The sequence below is a fragment of the Platichthys flesus genome, chromosome 17, assembly GCF_949316205.1.
Source record: "Platichthys flesus chromosome 17, fPlaFle2.1, whole genome shotgun sequence".
Classification (NCBI taxonomy): Eukaryota; Metazoa; Chordata; class Actinopteri; order Pleuronectiformes; family Pleuronectidae; genus Platichthys; species Platichthys flesus.
The window spans coordinates 2,745,058-2,769,162 of NC_084961.1; the positions used below are offsets into that span (position 1 = coordinate 2,745,058).

Genomic DNA, 24,105 nt, shown 5'->3' on the forward strand with positions numbered 1-24,105 from the left:
GAATAGCAAGTAAAAAAACAATTTCATAGAAAAAGCAATAATTTACAGGTCGCTGCTCATGTGCCCGATAAGAATTAGAGGTCTGATGGATGACAGCACATTTAAGAAGCTTTATTTAGTTCACACTATTGAGCAGGAGAGAGGTTTTCCATTGTGTACTTTTAGCTGGATCACTGTCAAATATGTTGGAACAGACGCTGGATTAATTCAGTGTCACTGATTTAAAAGTATCCGGTTGCATAACTGTGTTGTGGCCTGAAACAACTTTATAGATCTGTGGTTCAGTTTTCCATCCCACTGATGTTCCATCCAACCAGATCATTAAAATCTGTCTGATGCACGTACCCGCTCTGCATAATGTGAAAATAAACAAATCGGTGCACTGTGGCCTGGGAACCTTTTCCAGTTTGCTCCTCTTTGTTTTCAGTGACACAATCTGATCTGACACCCGAACACATCTTTGAGTTTCTGTTGCATCCAAAGCAGAGACTGTAAATCAAGATGGACGACACGTCTTCATTTCCAAAAAATATCCTAGATAAGGGAGCCGCCCTCTTGCACGTTTGACTTATTGTGAAGCTGGAACCTGCGGAGTAGAGATCAGGGTGTGGAGCCGCGGTATCGAGGTCCTGCCAATACGCATTCTCGACCAATCAGGAGCCAGTGTCAGCTGTCAATCATGATGTTTTATCGCATCAAATAACGAATTAAAAACAAACTTCATGTAAAAAACACTTAGTAAGATCTACGTAGAATACCTGAAACTATCTTTAGAAAAATTAAACTAAGCCAGCCACCAGGGGGCCATCAATGTGTTTTGGCTTCACTTTGGAAGAAACTGTCATGGCGTCCATCTTTATATACAGGCCACGATCCACAGCTGTAGGTCCGTTTATATCTGCAGGTCAGTCGGAGCTCGCCTGCTGCTGGCACTGCTCGCCACCGACACCCTGCGGTTTGTGGGGGAGGCCGTGGGGCTGTTGCTCTCGCGGCTGTGCCGGGACACCGAGCTCAGCTCCCCTGCAGAGTCCGGACTCTGAGACCTGCTCGTTCTCTTAACGTCCGCCTTGGAGAGCATCCTGGCTCGGGGGCCCACGTGGCTGCCGCGCAGCTTCATGCTGCTGCCGTGGCCGTGGTAGGAGTCGCCGCTGTCCGAGCCGTTCCCCTCCACCACCGTGGAGCAGTTCCACGGCGGACTGACCCTCCGAGTCTTCCTCGCAATCCCTGACAGTGTAGGGCAGGAGGAGGCGTCTGCTACAGGGAGGGTGGGATACTCGGAGCGTGCACACTCCAGGTCGTCACGATGTGGAGATGGTTCCTCCGGTTCCTCCTGTTTGTCCGCAGGAGGTGAACGCGTCTCACTGCTGGTGTTGTTGGAGTTGCTGTTCTGCTCCGTGGGGCTCGGCACTCCCTCCTTGCCGTCCTTGTGGCTGTCTGACTTTGCACCAGGGTCTCCTTGTATTGGGATGAAGGCCGAGGAGGCATTGAGGAGAGGGAAGTTGGGTCCGTTGCCCTGCTTATCCAGCAGCAACATGTATCCACTGGGTGCTGTGGGGATGGTGGTCTTGCGTCCCACCGAGGTTCCAGTGCAAACCTGATGAACGACAGAGTTCTTCTTGGACTTGTTGACGTAGTAGTCATCGAGGTCGTCCTTCAGGTGTGGGTAGTAGTCCAGGAGGCCCTTCTTGAGCTTCTTGTAGCCCAGGTGCATGATCTCCAGGAGGCTGAGAAAGAGGGAGATGCAGGCGATGCCTTGCATGAACATCATGAACACGGACTTCTCTGTGGGCCTGGACACAAAGCAGTCCACCACGTTTGGGCACGGTTCCCTTTCACACTTGTAGAGCGGGCTCAGCCGGTGTCCATACAGGATGTACTGACCCGTCATGAAGCTGACCTCCACCACAGAGCGGGTGACTATGTGGGCCACGTAGGTGCACAACAGAGATCCTCTGAGCGGGGCCTTGTTCAGCTTCCCCTGCTCCAGCTGCCTCATCTCCTTCTCGATCCTCCTCCTCGCCTCGGCCAGATCCACGTCCACCGCCTCCAGCTCCCGACGCAGAGCCACCTTCTTGCAGTGGCGCTCCTTCTCCAGGGCCCGGAGCTGGTAGATGGCGTGGCCCATGTACACCAGGGAGGGCGAGGACACGAAGATGACCTGCAGCACCCAGTACCTGATGAGGGAAATGGGGAAGGCCTGGTCGTAGCAGACGTTTCGGCAGCCGGGCTGATCCGTGTTGCAGATGAAGTCCGTCTGCTCATCGTTCCACACGTCCTCCGCGGCGACGCCCAGCACCAGCATCCGGAAGATGAAGAGGATGGTCAGCCAGATCTTGCCGACCATGGTGGAGTGGATGTGAACCTCCTCCAAGATCCCTCCAAGGAAGTTCCAGTCCCCCATCGTTTACATCTGCAGGGCTGGAGTCGGTGAGGTCAGAGATCAAAGTCAAGATCATCGGATAACAATCAATACTGGGTTTTTGACTTTGATGCTGATCAATATTTAGGAGGTTTTAAACCCAACAAGGTTTAATCATCTCAGTTTTAATTTAAATAAACACATGCAGCCATAAAGACGACAAAAACATTAAAAAAGATCAGTAGTTGTTTTTCTATTTTAGTAATACTTATACCATTCGTCTGTTTAAAGAATTAAATAACGTTGAAACTTTGGTCCTGTTGGAAATTCCTGTCTCACATAAAAATAATATAATTAAATGACTTACAAAAGATCTGACCAATCAATAGACTTTTGTCCATTTTACGCCTCATTCACTTCACTTCAGTGTGTGTAGTTTCACTTTTGTACATTTAGCTGCAGCTGGAGCTTCTTTTCTGATTCTAGTGTAAATGTATATTCTGGTACCATCTTGTTATATATTAATTAATACATTATACTGTACGCACATTTTCTAACAACACTCTAGTCAAGTTCTGAAGGCAGGACTCGGACATGTATCTGAGTATTTGTTCTTTTACTCAATAACAATATCTATATTCTATCTTTAACGTGGTTTGACATCACACGACCAGTTAACCGTGTCCCAGCTGAGCACTAACACATACGACACTGTACTAATGTATGTATGACCTTGAGCTAATGATTTTAATGCTCTGATTATAGGTGTTAATGGGATTAGATCAAGCGATAACAGATAATCAATCGACCTCAACAATCACGTCAAATATAGATCAATAACTCAAACCTGTGATGTTATTCACAAGAAAGAAACGTTTTACCAGAGGAAAAATATCAGTGGAAAACTGTCTCACTCAAATCTACTGACACAAATTATGATTTTCACAATAAAACAGATTTTAAAATGAGTAAACTTACCTTTCATGTTGGAAATGAAATTTCACAATAAAAGCCTTTCTGCTGCAGCCGCTGATGAACTCAGTCCCACAGACTCATCTTTTATTTTCTTTATCCTTTCTGTAAAAAGTAAAAAGTACCCGACGGCGTCTGACGACTCTACTGTCGGTGAAAACTGGACCAAAACCAGATGAAGCCCGTCGCCTCCAGTTGTTCACTCCTGGTCCATGAGAGAGGAGATCGATGGAGGCTGGTGAAATGCTCTGTTGCCATTTACCTTGCAGCGGTGAGAGCGTCCGGCCCCGACAGTGACTGAGGCTGAACTGAGCTGCAGCGAGTTCCACTGTTTGTCTGGTTGAACCGAAAGGACCCTGAACTGGTTTGATCCTTTAAGTTCCCACTGGACACAACTGGTGCACTGGGTTGTTCCCTCCGCTGGGATGGTTCCCTGTATGAGAGTTAATCTGAAATCCCATTTGTTTACAAAGTGGATTCACATCTTTATTTGGTTTAATTTCCAGGACTGAACATTTTAATTAAGTTCTTGTTCACTCGGTTAAAACAGAAATATTCAACCTCCAGAAGTATCCATGTTGAGGAAGTGATCATTTCAGCAGATTACTGTATTTTAAAGTTTTACTACTGTGTTAGTATCGAGAAGGAGCTTTGTCGATGAAGTTTATTCTGGTTTATTTCAAAATTATCTTCCTGAATAGAACCATAAATCCTATGGTTCTTTCCCTATATACATTACAGAACAACTGTGGTTAAAATAGAATGTGATCACTCAGTAAAACTCAAGTTAATTCAGAGAGAATCTGTGATCTTAATTTATAAAATTGTGATTGTCTGCAGACATAAGATTCGGTATAACACTAAAATATTAACTGGAAGTCAAAAACATATTCTGCTTGTGTTCATGGAGTGGAACATCGAGGCTTCATGCAACTGCACTTTTTGTTTGATCATTGTTTTTCAGAGGCGTGTGTGATCAATGGGACACGTCCGATTTCATACATGGCTGCATCTCTGAATCTAATTTCAGTTATTCGTGCAGCTACTGTTCCATTAAAAGGAAATCAATGAACCAGGCTGGACCCAGAGCGCCAGTCTGTCAAACAGGGAAACATTTCAGGTCCTCCTGAGGTTTCCTTCACATCAGCTACTTTAAGGATTTCCCCACAAAGTTTACAAACTGAAGCCACACGTCGTTTCTTTTTACAGAACGTTATCATTTAATACTCAAAATAACAGTTTCTTTCTACGGATGATAGAAGACCGGGAGGATAAAACATGCCGTGACAAGAGCCGCTCAGAAAAACTATCAACAACACAGTCGGATAAAGATCCGATGATTTTTGAGGAAGTGTTGGGAAATGAAACACCTTCAGAAAAAGGTTCTACTGTTACAGAAAACACCACAAAATGAAAACAGGTTAATGTCCAAACAGAGTCTGGTTGACAAAACACTTTTTAAAAAGATCGTATTATTTATGTCCAAACAAGAGATTTCAATTCGGGTTTTTTTTTAAATTTTTTATTCGTCCAGGCAGCCAGAGGATTTAATGTTAAAATATAAAAATATCAACTTGAAGTTTAATCCATCAGTGTCAGTTTTCATCTTTCTCAATCACATTACTGCTGCAGTTAAACTCGTTCCGAGTCGGTTTGTATCCGACATTAAAAGTGGAAGATTATAAATAATGTGCACTGTGATGAATTATCAAGATGAGTTTAACGTTGATTTTTAAAGAGACACACATTTATCTCTGTTGCTGCGTAAAAAAAAGGAGAAGAGAAGAAGAACCACCCAAGAAACTTTGAATCTACTTTTGAGAAAACCAGCTGTTTTCAGACATGAGCTCTGGAGAAGTGGGTCTGGATGTTTCCACACATGAAGAACACAGCAGGAGATCAGGAAGCCATCGACTTATTTCTCCGCGCCTTCTATTCACCTCTTTCTCTATGACGCCTTCCTGCTGTATTCCCACGTGGACTAACTTCGGTCATGTCTGAAAAGAAGCTGCTCTGACTCATTAACAACTTGGATTTCTTTTAAAATACTGACTGTTTTTGCAAAAATGGGTGCGTAGGGTTTAGAAAACTAAATTATCAGCAACTGTATGTAAAAAAAGAAAGAAAAAGACAACAGAATATTCCTGGCCGACTACCACTGAACATAGAACCTGCAAACTGCAAAATGTTCCTGTCAGGAAATATTACCAAAATAATTTTATAAAAACAAGCAAAGGACCTTGGGCATTGTTCATAAAAGGAAGCTGCAAAAACAAACTTTCTACAAATGGTTCAGTGGACGTTACATTCATGTCAAACGAATCTTTTCTTAACAAACAACCAGCTCTGGTACTGAGCTGAAGGAAGGTTTTAAAGGAGGGAGCGGATACGTTCTAGCGTCCTCCTGACTTGCGTCCCGCCCAGGACCTGGAGCGAGAGCGGGAGCGTGATCGGGACACAGAACGGGATCGTGAGTGGGCCGGGGAGTGTGCACGCCGCACCTCTTCCTCCGGGTAATGGGAAGTCGAAGCTTGGTTGATGTTTTCTCGCTGAGGTGCCGATCTGGAGCGCGATCGAGATCTTCCCCTGGACTCTCTCCTCGCTGGCCGCTGCTTGTATCTGAAGCCACAGAAGGTTGAGACAGAAAACCAGCGGAGGTTAACGAACTGAACTGGCAAAAATAGTTTGTTGAAAAGAAAAAGTTTGATAAGAATAACACTTCAAGATGAGATGCAACAAGACACACACCAGCTCAATATTAGATGCACAGATGCAACAAGAGAACAGTTGATGTTGCACATCAACCAAAAATCTTTGGCTTGGAGGCAGAAATGTTTCAAGTGGAAACCCAGGAAAATATAAAAGGGCCAACCATAAAAACAGACAGAATCTGACGTTGTGCTAAATGGCCACCGGACTTAAAGGGAAGTTGTACCTGTCTTCCTCACGGCTCCTGCTCCTTCCTCTTCCATTCATACGCCCCCGAGATCTGAGGAAACAAGAGTTTATTCAGTTATTCCCTTTTCACAGATGTGAAGTTAATGTCTAATGAGATTAAATCACTTAAAGAGGAAAACTCACTCTCGCGGACTCTCCGAGCGTCTGCGCCGGCGATCGCCCGACGGGCTGCGGGATCGGTACCGGTCGTAGCTGCGGCTGCGCGAGCGTCTGCGCCGGCTGTCTCGATCGTAGTCGTCGTATCGAGAGGATCTGCCGGGTGAAGGCCGATCCTTCGTCTTCATCTGGTTGGGAGCTGATGTAATGTGACACAGTTCAGACAGAAACACGACTGTTCGTACTGTTTTGTAGTAAATTTGGTCATGAAACGTGTTTTCTGCCTCATGAACCAAACAGTGTAAACACAGGCAGTGATTCGATGATGAACTGGTCTTTAAACAGGGTGACAGCACCCGGAAGGAATCACACAGTCACAAACATTCACGTTAAATCTGAATCCACAGCAGAAATGATGTAAGAAACTAAAAGTTTGGTCAGAAACTCACTCTTTCTGTCGCCCTGTGCAAACTGGATTTCAATCTGCCGGCCACCAACCCACTTCCTGTCCAGGCTGTGAAGAGCATCCTCTGCGTCACGCACGTCCTCAAATGTGCTGAGTGGTTAAGGGTCGTATTCGCTCTCATGGGCAAATGTAAATCAATGTTTTCCTCTTGAACAAGTGCAGCGGGCAAAAGAAAAACTAGTTGTCTTTGCATAACAGAATTTATCAAATCCATTATAACAGGAAAAAATGATTATATTGTTCACACCTTCATTAACATTATTTAATATTCATGTGAGAATAACGGAGGGTAAACATTTCCTTAAATTTGTGTAGCTTGATTTAAGAGATTAAAATGACAGGATTTGTATGTACAAACACAAAATATCAACAAATAAACAATCAGTTGATTCTTGTAGAGATTAAAGATGAAGCAAGATTTTCAAACACATCAAATCATCGTCTGACGGATCAGTATAAAATAAATAAACAAATCAAACACAAATCAAATTGTTGCTTAAATAAATAGTTTTGATCAAAAATTAAAAAGTCATCGATATATCACAGGGACAAGTCGACTTTGAGGTCATGTCAGATTCTCGGATTCGTCTCAGGAGGATACAAAATGATTCAGACTTGTTACCTTTGCTTGACTTTGAACTTCATCTTGATCTTTACACTCTTTAATCGACTCCCGCAGAGACTCGGGTTTCCTGCTTGACTTTTAAACCTCTTTTCTTTGCCCATTCTTTGCCGCCACTTCCAAGCCTTGTCTCTTTTCCTCTTCATGCTTTACTTTTCTCTTTTCAACCTTTTCCCCCTCTCTGATCCTGAAGGCCCCTGTGTGACTTGTCTTTACAGCTACTCTACACAGGGTCTTTGTTACTCTTTGTGGCCTGGATGCTTTTACATTTTCTGAAGCAATAACAGAGAAATATGTGCGTTAGATATTCAATCAAAGTAAGTGCAAGGAAAACATCACATAAAAACACACCACTGCTGAAAGAATAGTTTAAAATCATTTTGTTAGCAAGATGAAAAAGAACACAGTTAAAACATGATTGGGAAAGGATATTGAATGTATGCAAATCCTCTTGGTCGACGTGTATAGAAGTCAAGTGGGATGTAGACATCTACTATCGGCCCATAGCGGCCAAACTCACGCCGCAAATCCTCAGGCCTGAACACCGTAAATACAAGTATGACTCAACTGACCATCACGGGGAAACTCTACCTCCATCATCAACCATGTGACAGCAGCTGGGAGAGCAGCTGGTGGCCGAGCTAAAGGGACATTTCACTCAAAGCACAAGGAGACAGTGTCTTTCTTACCTTGAGCCTGATCCACCTGTTTGCATAGTGCACGTGTTCTCTAACTGTAGTCACTGTTGCCAAAGGGCTGCATTAAAAGAGACTCTCCAGTGAAGTTTAATTTGAATGATCCAATATGGCTTCTTAAAATCCAAATTATCACAACGTGCACAAACATTCTTTAAAGCAACACTATGCAACTTTTTTAATGTTTCAGTGACTTAATCTGTAGAATGTTTCCTGTTTCTTTCCCTTCAACTGTCAGAATCAGGTCCAGCCAGTTTTAGAGTGAAACTGAACCACAGATCTGTTTATATCTGCCATATTCAGCCAGAAACTAGTAAAATATGAGGAACTATAAAGAGAGTTTGGTGGATTTGTTACAGCTGTTCTCTGCGCCCGGTGATGACAGGGGGCGCTGTTGCTCGGTCAAAGTTTACACAGTGTTGCTTTAAGATCAGTATCAATAATGTGAGCTCAACACAAAGTGGGTTTCATTTCAGACACTCGTTCTTCTCTTGCGTTTTGTGAACTGTCCCTTTAACACATTTTGTTAACATGCAATTAAAAAGTGAAAACCAAGTTTCTACATTCAGGTGCCATTAAAAAAAAAAATCAAGTACAACCTGTAGAATATAAAATATAATAATGTTTGTAACTCGGGTCCCTGGGTGAAACCTACAGGTTGATGCTGATTACACTGATGTATGAATCAAATCATGTGTGACTAAGTTTTAAAGGGTTCCTCCTGCATAATATACCAAGTATATTCTGAATACAAGTAGTATTTGTATATTTTACTAATTGGATCTATAAACTGATATTAGATAAATAAAATAACCTAACAATTCATCCACATGTGTCAATCACAAGTGAATATATTACGTTTGCTGTTAACTGACGTCATGTGTAAAATCAATGGGATTAAACCGCATTAAAACAATAAAATGTATTTTTTAAAAAAAAAGGAAGATACAATAAATAAGTTGGTTAAATTATGCTTTATAATTGGCCGTGGACTGTGTGAGCTACAGATCGTATCCCGGTTCTATTGACGTTTGAAAACGCCTCGCGGCTGAGAACACCTGAGTGTTGATCAGCTAACAGATGCTAGCTCGGTTAGCTCGTTGGTAAAAAAAAACTCAATCTCAGTACAAACAAAGAGAAGTCCCCGAGACGTAGAACGTCACCGCGGACACTTTGCGAAAAAGATCAAACTTCTGTTTCAGTTGGAACACGAGTGCAAACGAACTCCATTATTATTCTGCACGACGGTTCAACGTCAGGCTAACAGTAGCATGCTAAGCTAACGAAGCTAGCTGCGGGTGAGGGGGGGTGGATCGTGCTAGACCCTGCGGCGGTGATGGCGCCGGGACGCGGACTCACCTGGACTCATCGCCGATGTTCCTGACAAACAGAGACGTGCTCGGAGGCCTCATGTGTCTGGCCATGAAATTAAAGTCCCGCAGCGGCAGGAAAACGTTGCTACGGAAAAAAACAGCGTTGAGAAATTGCCCTGAACATGCGCAGTTAAAATGCGCCTTGTTCGCTCCTCTTCTTTGTCCGGTTGTATTTGAGGGCGAACAGCGACACAGCACATTACCGCCACCGCCCGGTGAGGAGTGTGAACTGCAATGTGCAGTGTTGACAGTGTTTAAAATTCGATTCAATTGATGTTGGTAAATTGTGGAAAGAGAAAACAAAACAACCTCAAAGAGACACAATGATCACAAGTAATCACGAAGAAACACAACTACAGGAACGGAAAGCCAACACATTGAGGCTTCACACATCCATAATGACACACAAGAAATTACCACAAAGACTCTAAAAAAACAACAAAGAAACAAAAACAATCACAAAGACACACAGCTACAGAACCAGAAAATTCAACGCAAAACATCCACAAAGGAACCAAACGACCACATAGACACACAAGACGCATTGTTTCTAGCTGTTTTGTGTCATTTTCCATGTTTGTGTGATGTTCCTCTCAATTGTAAGAAGGGACTTTTACATGTGTGTGTCCAGTGAGTCACGTTCATCATGTCTTTTGATGTGAACTGAATACAGACAAGTATTTTGGGTTATTATTGAACTTTATTCAATGATTTCAAATGTATTAAGCTTCATTCCTGAGTTCTAGAGGGCCCCTGGCTGGAGGCTGAGAGGGTCCGAGGTCGATGGATGAGTGACAGCTGCCGATCAAACTCGTCTGCTTCTGCTGATGAAAGTCACTGAGCCAGAAGTGACCGTCTGGAAGCAGAGACACAAACAAACGTGACTCACCAACAAAAATCTCACAGTCTGTGTTCTAAAGCCTAAACTAAAGCCTCTAACCTCGACCATGTCCTCTCCCTGGATCTCTCGGACAGACGTGAATTTATCCGTCTCAGCGATCAGCTTCCCCTTCTCCTCTCGGACGGTGCACTGCACAGGAACACACACATGGACGGTAAGAGGGTGAAGAACTGAACCAACCGTCAGAAAGGGTCGTTTCCTACTAATCTACAACATGTTTGTAATAAACACATCAACCTGGAAGATTTCTCAGTAAAAGTATACGCCAGAATATCAAGAGACACAATATTTGAAGGTTGATTTTACCACATTTAATACATAACTTAATGTCCAGAAGGTTTGGTTTCTAATTAGTAATTTAAAGCAACATTAAATCGAGGAGGAGGGACAACTAAATAAGGCCATTTAGCCATTTTTGATATAAATGTATTTGTTTATTTCTTTATATATTTTGATATTAAGAGTGTTATAATGGGGGTAATTGGGTATGAGGAAGGACGGAAGGGTTTTATTTAAATGAAACAAAAAGGCACTAAACAGAAATGAAGTGGAAAAAATATGGCATGAAGTCAAAAACAATGTTATCCTCTAAATAAATAAATAAAAATTCAGTAACAAATTACAAATAAATAAGAAAATTAAATAATCACTCTCTTGTGACTCTTCCCCATAAAAAACTCATCCCTCAATTAGAAGATCTTCATCTTTCACATTTCAGTCCATCTGGAGAAACCTTCAATAATCTCTGCAGATATTAAGTGAGATCTCTTATTGACACAAAACAAGAAAAACTGCAGACTTAACCTTTAAAAAAAAACATCATCATCACCTCTAACATCTTCTCCTCCGTTTCTACTTTGTTTGAAATTACCTTGAACTTCCTGCCGTCCAAAGACTCCATCTCTGACTCCTGTCCGAGGCTGAACGAGTGAACTTTGGTGCAGACGGGAGTTTTCATGGTGTAGGTGAAATCTTTGCCTTTCTGCTCGATCACTATCACCGGCTTGATCTCCTTTCGCATTTTCACGACCATCTGAGGTGCACCTGAAACCCAGAGATCAAAATTCAACATGTCTGCTCACGGTGCATCAATTAATCAATCCCTCAAATATGAGAACACATCTGTACCAACTATCTTCAGGAACTCCTCCAGATTTTCCTCAGTATAAACTTTCCAGGTGCCGCTGAAGTCCATAGCTCCTGGTTGTGCTGCTGCCTGAGGGTGTCTGTTGTGCATGTTGTGTTAATCCCGTCACAAACCGCTGGTTGTCATGTTGGGGACTTTAAACTCCCTGTTATTTAGACTGGAACTTCCAATGAGACCCACAAGAGGTGGAACGTTCCTTTACTCCTCCCTCACAGGATGTGATGCAACAGTGTTAAATAAACTTAACTGGTCTTTTGCCCAATGTTTGATTCTTTTATTGTTATATTTTAACAACTGCACTAACGATGGCAGACCTTTATTTCACAGGGGCTTTTCTTCACACAACACATATTTAAAACAAATATTCCTCTTTTACATGATATACAAATACTTGTACTGGCATACACACAGGAAAGCACAGACATTTTAAGGCAAACATGTGCAGGCAGCAGAAGCTCGGGCAGTCCAGTGCAGACATCGAAGTCGATTCAGTCTCAGATAAACATGCTCAGTTAAGACGAACACACAAGTTAGCTCCTCAACACTCACATTACGAATTACTCACACTAATTTCCTTTGTGCAGTGATTATCTGTTAATACTGTGCCGAGCTGCCGTCCCTGAGAAAACACTGATCCGTCAAGAAACATCAACATGCTGAGTTGGTCATAATATATCATTCGCAGTTTGTTCTTGACTTTTTAAAGTTGTTTTAACATTCTTTTTAAGATTCAACAGATTGACATCTTCTATTCAACCAACCAGTCTTGAGTTCATGATTCGTTTTTGCAGTTTATATAAATTAAATATTGATATTTTGGTGGATTTTCTTGAACAAACAAACATAAACAATCATCAAACAGAAAACATGTACAGAGCAGCACATTTTAGGTAGAGGCTATGCTTTGAGCTAAATGCTAACATACTGCTTTACCATGCTCATGCTAGTTTAGCATGATAGCATGCTAACATAAGGCTAACTGGTACAAAGCTGAGCCTGATAGCAAAGTGTTTACTGAAGCAGATATTCTGTTAATTAGCACAAAAGTGTTTGTTCACTGATGCCCACAAACTACAAAGATGGACGACATGAATGTGAAGCCAAAGCATTTTGATCGCCCCCGGGAGGATGCTTGCAGTATAGGTCCTGAACCCCCTTATTTTGGCTTAATCTTTGCACAGCAGGAGGAAATGGAAGGTGTCGTCCATCTTTACTTGCAGATTGTGGCCTGAACCAAGTTACATCACAGTCCAGCAGCTCCCAAGACATTTCACTTCGAAAAAATACCCCACGATCGTGTAAACAGGATTCGTCCTCTGGGGACAGAGAATGTTGGTACAAAAAGTTCATGGCAGTTTGGAGGCGCTCTTTCTAAATGACCTCAAATACATTAAAGCACTTCGGATATGTAAAGACATTTTACTTTTCGTCCGACATTGATTTATCCATCAGAATTGATTCCATGTTAATCCTAATAATGTGCTTTGAGCGGGAAACTCCACTCATCTGGTGCTTCAAGTTTGGTAAATCTTCTTTTGTCTTCTTTTGTGTTATTAAATGCACGTGTGCATGTTAAGACTCAATGTGGACACGTGGCTCACATCAGAGCTTTGGTATGAGGAAATAAGAACTTCTGGACATTCAGGAATAATGAAAATACTATTTGATCCCATAAACGTAAAAATGATCACAAATATAAAGCTTTGCTCCGACTGCTCTTCCAGTGATCTGACAGAATGTAACTGAGGACACGAGAAGTGAAGAGGACACAACCTCATATATCAAGAACTGTAAACATGTGTTTCCTCATGAGACGAAGGAGCTGTCCTCCTCCTCATCTTTGTTTGGACCAGGGTCACTAAGGCAGCGGGATAGTTTCAGTTGCTCCTCCTGGTCGTCGGGTGCTTTCGCCCTCAGCTCTGTTTCATCTCTATCTCGCAGTGCGCTGCTCTGATTGGGCCTCGGGGTCGCTTCGTTCACCAGGCCGATGGCGTCAGGAGGGCTGGGATGTGTCTGAGCTGCTCGACCTCTGGGGCTCTCGCCCTCAGTGTCGTACGTATAGACCTGGTGTTCTGGGAAATAGAAATGGTGCATTGATGCATTAGTGTTTGAACAAAGTCTAAGAGCTGCTGCAAAACCATGAACACAAGAAAAACTTCACATCTTCTTTATTTATATATATATCCTTTTAATATATATATATAGCCACTGGTTAAGTATGTAACAATATGTTGAAACTACAACAAGTAGAAAATAAGTAAGGTTGTAAAAATGTGCATTTGATGAAAATCTAATTTGAATCAACAAGCTATTGATAGCCTCTGAAATCCATATTTTATTTTAGGATTCTGTTGATAAAAACAGGTACTGAACATTTAACAGTTGAATATTGAACTTACCAATGCCCTCTGGTGGTTAAACTATGTAATGGCAACAGTGGTTAGGAACTTTTAACCCTGTTTAAATCAAATTACTGACAGAAATACAAATTGTTTGGTTCTTAATAGTCTTGGTTTGATTGTTTCCTAATCATACACATCAGTTTTAAAGTATTACTATAGTTACATTATTTTCAGACACCGTTTTCATCCAGAAATTAGATAATTTGAATTATCTAATAGGATTTAAGTAGAGGACAAACTCTAAAAATGTAACTTAACTGTAAAAGCTTCATGTGTTACCGACCTGGCTCAAAACAGACTTTCCTCACTGGTGTGGTTTCCTGGCGGTTGGCAGGGACCGTGAGGTAGTGACTCATCTGTGAAGGAAACAAAATATGGTTCTTGTGGACAGTTTAGAAACAGAGATGATGAAGAAACAGCGTCAGCGTTGAAGCTCACCCTCCTCTCCATCTCCACCCTCTGCTTCCTGAAGCGAACCTCACTCAGATTGTCCTCGAAGGGATCGATCAGCAGGTCGTGTCTGCTGTAGGAGCGAAGCTGAAGAGAGAGAAGAACATCAAGCCCAGCATCAGAAGACACGATCCTTAAAGGTCTCGTTTTCATATAGTTAAACAGAGTTTTTGTGTTTGAATGTTCCTGTAACTTGTAAAAAATCTGGATAAAACATTCATCGGGCTCCGGAACACTGGTGCACATCAGTGAATAATTCATAACTCTGCACTGAGGCCGGTCTCACCCTCTGTCTCGTCTTCTGCAGGTTTGCTCGCAGGATCTTTCTGATCTCCGCCTCGCGACTCTTGGAGATGCTCGGTATCGCTCGTCCTCTGGTCGGACCCTTCTGCTGAATGTTCCTGCAGGTGCACAAAAAATACATCTCTGACGTTTGAGATTTACTTTAGGACCATCTATTTATACAAATTCCACCAGCTGCAGACTTTTAAAATGACCTTCTCTTTATTACAAGTTACCGTGTAAACTATTAAACATTAAAACAACCATTTGATGTATTTCACCATAGTTTTTCCATTTAATTTTCAAATGATAATCAAATTTAAAATGTGACAATATGATGATGGCAAAGATAATATTATAATATGAAGTGAATTTGAGATCCACCCACTTTAATCCATCAGAGAAACGACAGGAGGATCTGCGCTGGTTAACTCGGACTCGTACTCACTGCATGGAGACGGAGGACACGATGGAGGGCAGCTTGGCGGAGCTCCCGCTCTCCACCAGCATCATGGCCTGCTTCATCTCCATCTTGTTGTAGAAGGAGATGAGCTGAGGCTCGGTGGAGCGTTCGCCGGCGATCAGCCACTTCTTCACGTAGGACTTGTTGAAGCGGTTCAGCCTGAGAAGAGAAGGAACGTCTTTTTAAAAAGGTTATTTCATTCCGACATCTGGACCACAGGGGGACAGAGGTGAAATGGAAACAGTGAGGACTTGAGACAGCGTCGTACTTGTCTTTCCAGTGATGGTGGCCGTAATGACCACAGACTTCTTCGATCCCTGTGAGCAGATGATCGAGGAACTGAAGACGAAACAAGTAAAAAATCACACATTTATCTTGGAGAGCTCAGACATTTGTACAAAATACAGAACCTGCCACCACGGATAGAAACCTTTCTTCATAAGAGGATCATTATTCAATGATCTATTAGGTGTAAAAGGAAAAAATGAACAATTATTTATTCATTGTTTTGCACTTTAAGTCCATTTATGTCACCTGCGTGTGAATCTCCTCGTTTATTGATCTTTTGCTCTCCTCCTTCTTCTTCACTGCAAGAAGCTCCACCAGAGGCCGGATCGTCATCCCCTGATAAACACAGGAAGTGAAGAAGTGCACGTTTAATTTTTCCACTCGCACACACGCACACACATTTTTTGAAGACACTCCCTGACATAATTCATAAACAGTACTGATGAGTGTGTTGCCAATTATCCTCCTCACCACTAGTGGGCAGTAAAGACAAAACATGACTAATAAGGACAAAATAAAATTATGTAATAAATTCAAACATTTGTCTTGTATATGATACTATTTTGAAAAATCATGTTGCACTAGAGAAGAGCTGCAACGCGTTGTGACAAACGTTCGGGACCAGAGACTCGCTCTCACCTGCACAAAGACGGTGAAGAAGATGACGGTGATGATGGCGGTGAGGAACATGTTCTTCATCTCGTTGTTGGTCAGCAGGAAGCCCAGTGAGAAGGCGATGGCCCCTCGCAGGCCACCGTAGGCCACGATGAACTGGTCCTTTTTGGTCAACTTCACGATACGAAATTTATTGATGATGTACGTGAGGCCGATGACCCCTGAGACCCACAACAACAACAAGAGGCAACACTCAACGAATGTTAATGTGCATTGTGTACACAACAACATAAATCACATCAATGTTGTGTTTGTTTGTACTGACCCAACACTCTCGACACTAAACACAGGATAACCGTGAGAATGACGAAGGTCCAGTTCCAGGCGTGAGGACCGGCTACCGTGGAAACACCGAGGAAGATGAAGATGAGCGTCTCGTTCACGCTGCTCCACATCTTCAGGAAGTATTTGATGGTGGTGTGGGACTTGTGGGAGATGTTGGCCTCCACGTACGGCCGCATCGTCACGCCACACGCTATCAACCTACTCGGGAGAGGAAAGAACGAAGGAAGAAGAAGAGAAGAAGAAAGAAAGTAGTCTTGAGACGAGCTGGTCTGATTCTCAGGATGTAAGGTCAGATCTCTTTCAGCGTCTGACTCACGACATGATCCCTGACAGGCGGAAGACCTCAGCGGAGAGGTACGCCATGTAGCTGTAGAGGAAGACAAACAGCGGCTCGATGACCCGGGTGTGAGAGGTGAAGCGGGAGGTGAAAGCCCCCAGGAGGCCGTAGATGGCTCCGACCATGATGCCTCCCAGAGAAACCACGAAGAAGCAGACGACTCCGAGGAGGGCGTCGCCCACAGTCACAGTTCCGGCCTGAGAGAACTCCCTGAACAGGTGATACAGAACCTGCACAGAGGGAAACGGGAAAAAACAAGTTAACACAAGATTTAAATGAATAACTTTCCACCAGTGTCTCAAACCTCCGCCTCTCGTTCCACTCACCACGGTGACGGCGTCGTTGAGCAGCGACTCCCCGAACACGAGGATGTGCAGCAGCTCGTTGATGTGGATCTCCTCGAACACGGCCAGCACGGCCACGGGGTCCACGGCCGAGATGATGGTGCCGAACAGCAGGCAGGACAGCAGGTCCACGCCGCCCAGCTGCGCCCCCGCGATCTGACACACGGCGTACATCATCCCGCCGATGAAGAAGGCGTTCCACAGCGTGCCCACCACCGCGAACACCAGGATGGTGCCCAGGTTCTCCATGAAGGGCCGGATGGGCAGGAAGTAGCCGGCGTCGAGGATGATGGGAGGCAGCAGGTAGAAGAAGAAGAGCTCGTAGTGGAGGACGGGGGCTTTCTCTCCGATGGCTTTGATGAGGCCGCCGACCAGCAGGCCGACGACGATCAGCAGGCAGCTCTCTGGGACCACGTTCGACACTCGGGGGATAATATGAAAACCTGCAGAGTGAGAGGACCTTGAATTTTTAAGTCTCCGCTACAAAGCCGGAGGCGTTATATTGTTGGGTTGTGGGTGCCATTCCTTTGAGGACAATATCTCAAGAGTGCTTTGAAGAAGTTTCTTTTAATCTGCTACAAACAGTCTGTTGAACTCAAGGCTGAACGAATAGGATTTGGTGGAAAAGGGGCAAAGGTCAAGGTCACTGTGACTTTGGAAAGTACATATTTTACCTTGTGAACACAAAATCTCAAGAACACCTTGAAGAAATGTTTTCAAATTCAGTTAAAGCATTAATTTGGACTCATGGATGAACTGATGAGAGTTTGAAGGTCAAAGGGTGAAAGACAGAGGGCATCGGACTTTACTAAACAAGTGGTCTTGTGAACGCAAGATCTCAGAAACACCTCAAAGGAATTTCTTTAAATTTGGTGACACATTAACTGTGACTCACAGATGAACTGATTAGATTTCGGTGGTTGAGGGTCAAAGGTCAAAGTCATGGTGACCTCATGTTCTTGCAATCTTATTACAAATACTTCTCCTGACGGATATCAATACTGTCATTTCGGTAAGCGATCAGCAAACTTCCTCCGCCAGGGTCGTACACTAACCAGAGGGTCGTTGGTTTGATTCCCGGCCCGTATGTGTGTACGAATGGGTGAATGTGACTCGTACTGTAAAGCACTCTGAGTGATAGATAAGACAAGATCTATATAAACTATTTACCATCTTTCTCTCTTTTCACTAAACGGCGCCTTGGCATTTGTTCTCTGGGTCACGTGACCCCGGCTGCTGAATACGAGCGTGTTCCACAGTGTTCGATACAGTCAGTCCCCCCCCCCACACACACACACACACACACTCTGACTCTGCACTCTGCACACTGACATCTTTGTTATCGAGCTTTGCATTCAGACAGGAAGTGGGACCGGCCCCTCGCAGACCACAGCTGGACGAACAGATAACGACGCAAACGAGCTTCACTCTTCAGCCAATCACAAACCAGAGATTTCTACAGCCAATCTGCCATCCTACATCTAGGACATACAACTCGAACTGAGGCTAACACCGAAATCAACATTCAGAGTTTCAAAAGAATCGTTGGTTAGTTATAAATTATATAGGTAAACGCAAATAAGTAAACAACAAGTTGATGCCATAAACATTAAACTAGCTGGTGATTGGTCGAGCACGTCTACAGGCATGGGAACTGAATGAGCTCAATTACTGTTAATGTTTAATTTAGTAAAAATATGTTGAGCTGTTACTTCAAACTTGAGTTGGTTAGTTTCTCCTTTTAAGACGGTGCTCTGCTTCGGCCCTCTGGCTCCATGTTTAATATTTACTCTGGGGATAAACTGTTTTTCCTCTTCAGCCACATGAGCTTATTTTAGTTTGACCATTTTAACCTTTTGTCTTCTTGTGTCTGCAACAAATGTTGAAGGATTAAAGTTTAGAATTCAGCCGTGACGAGGAGATGGAGAACAGTTGTTCAGCCTGTTGGATTAAAGGGATGAAGTTGATGCTCTGGAGATTCCTGAGGATTCATCTCGTGTCAGCGACCTTCAGCTTGGACGCAGACACGCAGAGGTGACATGGTGGTGAAAGCTCCAGCAACAGGGACATTTATCCCACAGCTGATTGGCTCGTTTTATTTTTAGAACTTTCTCAAACATTATAAATTAGGGCATTTTTGGACATTTTCACTGATTTCCCAGGGAAGCAGTCGTTAATCTTGATGAAAATAAAACCTGACATATTTATAGGACGGATGTTTATGAGTGTGAAATTTGGTTTAGCTTGATTTAATTCAACGGGACCTTTATAGAGGCCTGAGCTGTACTGAGAATCTTAATACAGTTTTTTTAAATATATAAATATACGTTTTGATTCTCTTCTTAGCCACAGATGAAACTATCAGTTGACCAACCAGTATCTAGTAAGTCAAGTACATCTTCTCCAATTTGCTGCTTCTCTTGGTCATAAAGGAAATGTTTATTTCTGACGTTTGGACGTGGTCAAACAAAACTGGACATTTGACATTTTCAACTTACAAACTGGTTTGTCCACTAATAGTTTAATAGTCCACTAATTTAACATGTTCAGTCATAATCTATTAGAATCTTAAAACTACTCCTATAGATTAGCAAATACAAGTTTTGCTTCTCCTTTGTTTTTAGAACTATTCCTTTAGAGACTTTAAAAACTAAAGTGAAGGGTTCATTAAACAGAGCTCGATCAACCAGCTCCTCTCTCTGCTCTAATGCTGCAGTGTTAATTGATGCAGTATTAATTGATTCAGTGTTAATTGATGCAGTATCTGTGGATCTGTCAGATCAGCAGTGTGTCTCACCGAGTTTCATGAGCAGAGCCAGGAGGATCCACAGAGAGATCTCGAAGGGCTTCCTGACGTGCTCGTAGTTGAAGGACAGGACGGGGAAAGCCTTCTTATGAGCCGTGAGGTTGCTCCGGGGATGGAGGTCCCGCTCCCCCGGCTCTACCACCCGGCCCGGGTCCCTCCTCGTCCCGTTGCTCTCCCCAGAACCCTCGTCACGACTCGCGGAGGCGCCGGCAGCGAGCAGCAGCACGCAGGCGAGGAGCCCGGCGAGACGCGCTGCGGAGCGGCCACCGCTGCTGCTGCTGCTCCGGGGAACACGGAGCGCGAGAGCAGCCATTTTCAGAAGGTTTCCCCGCTGCTGTGATCTAGATCCGAGGAAGATGAAGATGAGGAAGAGGAGGAGGAGGAGAGCGGTGCGGACAGGAGCGCGCTTTTACGCACGGGCATCTTCACTTTACGCACAGCTGAAGAAGAACAGAGGCTTCATGACGTCAGTAAAAAACTCCTGACGTCAGTGGAAGGTGACCTTCTTAAATATCCTCACGTCTCGGATTCAAACGTGAAGATTGTTTGTTTGTTTAATTCTTCACTTCTTCTTTTTTCCTCCTCCTCTTCTCAACTTCACGTGTTGTCATCCATCACATCGAGTCTTTCTCTGCACCTTTCAATATCCACCTCATCCAGAGCGGGGTCACACGTTCACTGACACCTGCTGGACGGAGGGTGAACTACAGCCACCAGGCAGCTGCGGGATCCAGATGTGTTTTACTGGAGTATTTTTTTTTTTCACTTTATACTTCAACTCAATGGCAGAAGAACAATTCAGATACTTAACTATTACTACTAACAATTATCGCCAATAATGTAAAACAATGCAAAGTCAATGTCCAAACTGTCGATCAGGTGCCACATCCTCTGGACCAATCATATATAGAAGAAACATAGAAACTTCAGAGAATTAAAATATAAAAATAATTTCAGATGTTTTAAAATCAAAAGTGGTAACGTTAATTCCTCAGGGGCCTCGTTTGACCCCTCTGACCTCTGACCTCTGGGGTATTATAGATCCATTAATCTGAAGGCTCGTTGAAAGGAGAAACAAGAAGAAAGAAAGATAAAAATATTCCTGCTGTAGTTTCCAAATGTGATTTAATTCTGTCAAATGTCTTAATTCCCTTCATGTGGGGAGAAAGAAGTTAGAGACTGTTATGAGACTAGTGAGTTTTGAAAACTTGTTATTAGAAGTAGCTTCCATTGTTTCTCTTCAGAGTAAACAAAGGATTTCACAGCTCTCACGTTCTCTTTCAACGTCTCTGTCCGTCCCCAGGAGCAAAGATTTAGTTAAACCAACATCGGAGGCTGTTTCCGACAGAGTTAAATTTCCGTCTCTGTTTGGTCGACAGGCGGAAAAATGAATCTGCAGGTGACATGAGCTGAAAACCAACAACTGGTGTTTCTCAGAGGCAAATAACTGTAAACACATGTCACCTTGTGGACACAAAGAATACATTAAAGAACACGTGGACTTTTATCTCAGTGTCTCATCGGCAGCAGCTCCCCCCCCCGGAGAGATTCATTCACATGAGCCGCTCTGTACAGTTTGTGCAGTCACCCGACGTTTCAGCTTCCTGCTCAACTTTTCCACGTGACTGACGCCGGAGACCCAGCGACACTTTGGAAACTGACTGAAAACCACCATTTGTTTTAATGTCCCAGAAATATCACTGTAGAGAAATCTGCACACACCCACACACTGAAAACATGATTTTGAACATAATTTATTAGAGAATTACATAAAATGACAATCCAATTTGTTTATAGTGACATTTAAATTTGACACTTTCTTAATAAATACAGTAAAAACATTAAATTAAAGTTATATGTTAGTGAACTGAAGATTCCCTGTTGAGAGGAGCTTCTTCACAGTTTGTATAGCACATAATAAATACTCACAGCATTAAAACATAAAGGTGCAACAGTATTCTGCAGGAAATTAAGTGACTAATTTTAATACATTTACTGTGAGAACATTTCCTTTAATTAATAAATGTAAGTACTTTTTGTTAAACGTATTACTTTGTGTGTTTTGCTATTAAATTCAGCAAATATTAATATTAAGTCTAAGTCTTTAACTTGAGAAGACTGTTGACGAGTGAAATGCTCATTTATTGGGTTAAAATAGAGCCACAGTTCAAATGTGCAAAACACCAAATATGCACAGTGTTCAAACTACAGGTTCCTTTATATTTGCTTAGAAATGTTGTGATTACGACCTTAATTTAGAAAGTAATTCATCATAGTAATGAGTGTGATAAATCTTCCTGTTGAACTCTGACTCACACTTTCTTCTTGGTTCACTTCGAGTTTCCTTCCAGGGACGACACAAACACCTTTATTCTTTCAAACTCCTCCATCACGAACCTTCTCCGACTTCCTCAGACAGACACTTGGTCAAACCGCCCACAGAGCAGCTCTGACAGGGGGGGGGGGGGGGGGGGGGGGGGGGCGGCTTGTTATTGATCATCAGGCGTGGGGCTGTTTGAGTTGGACCCGCTCTGCCATCTGTCTGGAGCTGTACAGACACAGGCCCGTCCCGACTGAGGCCATCATCACGGCGATGGGGTCGAGGAAGCTGCCCTGCGGCTGCATGCGGACCTCACCAGAAACCTGCCGCTGGAGACGGGACAGACACAAGCAGACCAACTGTAGTTAACACACATCAGGCCCCATGTTCAGGATTTGGGGGATTATTACATGTACAAAAATATGGTTATTACGGTGGTGGGCCGTACATAAGTGTCCTATTCTTACCACTGGGTGTCGCCACCGTTTAAAAACATCTTCCACACTGAGGCGTTAAAGCAACACTGTGTAACTGGGCTCAGATTCCAAGTGTTTAAAAGGTTCTCATGTAGATTACAGTGTGTCAAGGTGTTTCTCCTCATTCACAGTCACTGAACCATCAGAGGTAATCTGAAGCTGCTATTAGGTACAAAAAGTTGCATAACATTTCTTTAAGGGGACAGGAAACTCCAACTGGAGTTCTTGTTGGATGGTGGCAAAGAAAATAAATATGCCCTCTGATTATTTTCTTTATTAATCACAGATCATAATCAACAGTATGTTTTTCTGCTGATAGATGAGAGATGAGAATTTAATGTGAAATAAACCTTCACATCCCATTTAAGCAGCAAACAACACGAGCTGTGAGGTGGAGTCTGAACATGTTATGTAACCTAACCTCCAGAGAGGAGCTCCACCAGCTTCCTGTAAAATATTAATTATGAAAGTCTTCATTCAGTTCTGTTTCCTGTGTCTGTTTGTCCTCTTTGATAACCGCTGAAATAAAATGGTTTCTCAGTGAAAGCATCCTTTTCAGTTCACCGAGATACAAGCGAGACAATGAATTGAAAATGAAATGTAGCAGTGAAGCTGATGAGGAAATCGAAGTGTCACTGAGTCACAGACACGAACCTGGAGGAGTTGGAAGTAACCTGGCGTCAGTCTTCCCAGTCTGATGATCATTTCTGCTGCCGGAGCTTCTCGACCTTCCTACTTAAAGCAGATAATAATAAACGTCTCCTTCACTAATCATGTCTCAACCCCTGAGATCTATCTTGGGGTCGTTTGGGGGAGAACTTCATGAAGAAGTCATGAAATAAATTAAACTTTTCACTCCTCACTGTCTAGGAAAAAGTAAATTTAAACATATAAGCACTTTATTATTTGTATTTAGGAATGCAATGATCACAGCAAATACAAATACTCCCTTTATCCCATATAAGCTCGACCTTATATTACAGCCATAAGGTGCATAAAGTTGTTTAAGCATTCTCGACTGAAATTGTTGCTTGTATTAAATTTATAAATGTATCCAGGCAGTGCAAATAAATGCAAGAACATTTTAAAACACAACACAAACACTTTTAAGTTAAAATCAGATAAGAAGTGTTTATAATGTATCCGTCAACATTTATAACCGTTATATCTATAAGTGGAGGCTGCTGTACTGACAGAACATTGACAATATAGAAAAACACAATTGAGTAATACATGTCTTCATAGTTATTAAGTACTCATTTTAAATACTATCCATTAAACACATTAAAAACTATCTTTATATGTTCTAACAACTACATTAAGGTGTGTTACTATGATGATTAAGTGCTTTCATAGTGTTTATTAAGGCTAAATAAGTAAAGTTTTGT

The 24,105-nt window shown here is 42.8% G+C and overlaps 4 protein-coding genes across 4 annotated transcripts; all 4 read right to left on the reverse strand.

Annotated features, from left to right (window-relative positions):
* Window positions 1-27: 27 nt before the first annotated feature.
* LOC133972367 (gap junction alpha-9 protein-like) lies at window positions 28-3,528 on the reverse strand. Its single transcript, XM_062409781.1, has 2 exons — window positions 3,338-3,528; window positions 28-2,418 (listed from the first exon to the last, which is right to left on the reverse strand). Exon 2 carries the CDS (start codon window positions 2,399-2,401, stop codon window positions 893-895), a length of 1,509 nt encoding a protein of 502 aa, XP_062265765.1. The 5' UTR covers window positions 2,402-2,418; window positions 3,338-3,528; the 3' UTR covers window positions 28-892.
* Window positions 3,529-4,527: 999 nt separating this feature from the next.
* On the reverse strand, window positions 4,528-9,700 carry LOC133972400 (serine/arginine-rich splicing factor 10-like). The gene is made up of 6 exons (XM_062409834.1): window positions 9,528-9,700; window positions 7,904-8,010; window positions 6,835-6,936; window positions 6,413-6,584; window positions 6,267-6,320; window positions 4,528-5,950 (listed from the first exon to the last, which is right to left on the reverse strand). Exons 1-6 carry the CDS (start codon window positions 9,590-9,592, stop codon window positions 5,725-5,727), a joined length of 726 nt encoding a protein of 241 aa, XP_062265818.1. The 5' UTR covers window positions 9,593-9,700; the 3' UTR covers window positions 4,528-5,724.
* A 562-nt stretch (window positions 9,701-10,262) lies between these two features.
* On the reverse strand, window positions 10,263-11,741 carry LOC133972774 (fatty acid-binding protein, liver-like). The gene is made up of 4 exons (XM_062410347.1): window positions 11,571-11,741; window positions 11,314-11,486; window positions 10,482-10,571; window positions 10,263-10,397 (listed from the first exon to the last, which is right to left on the reverse strand). Exons 1-4 carry the CDS (start codon window positions 11,677-11,679, stop codon window positions 10,347-10,349), a joined length of 423 nt encoding a protein of 140 aa, XP_062266331.1. The 5' UTR covers window positions 11,680-11,741; the 3' UTR covers window positions 10,263-10,346.
* A 118-nt stretch (window positions 11,742-11,859) lies between these two features.
* On the reverse strand, window positions 11,860-20,565 carry LOC133972599 (Na(+)/H(+) exchanger beta-like). Its single transcript, XM_062410137.1, has 12 exons — window positions 19,913-20,565; window positions 17,098-17,558; window positions 16,751-17,001; window positions 16,415-16,632; window positions 16,114-16,310; window positions 15,721-15,810; window positions 15,455-15,525; window positions 15,172-15,345; window positions 14,728-14,842; window positions 14,430-14,528; window positions 14,275-14,347; window positions 11,860-13,661 (listed from the first exon to the last, which is right to left on the reverse strand). Exons 1-12 carry the CDS (start codon window positions 20,232-20,234, stop codon window positions 13,396-13,398), a joined length of 2,337 nt encoding a protein of 778 aa, XP_062266121.1. The 5' UTR covers window positions 20,235-20,565; the 3' UTR covers window positions 11,860-13,395.
* Between the last annotated feature and the right edge of the window lie 3,540 nt (window positions 20,566-24,105).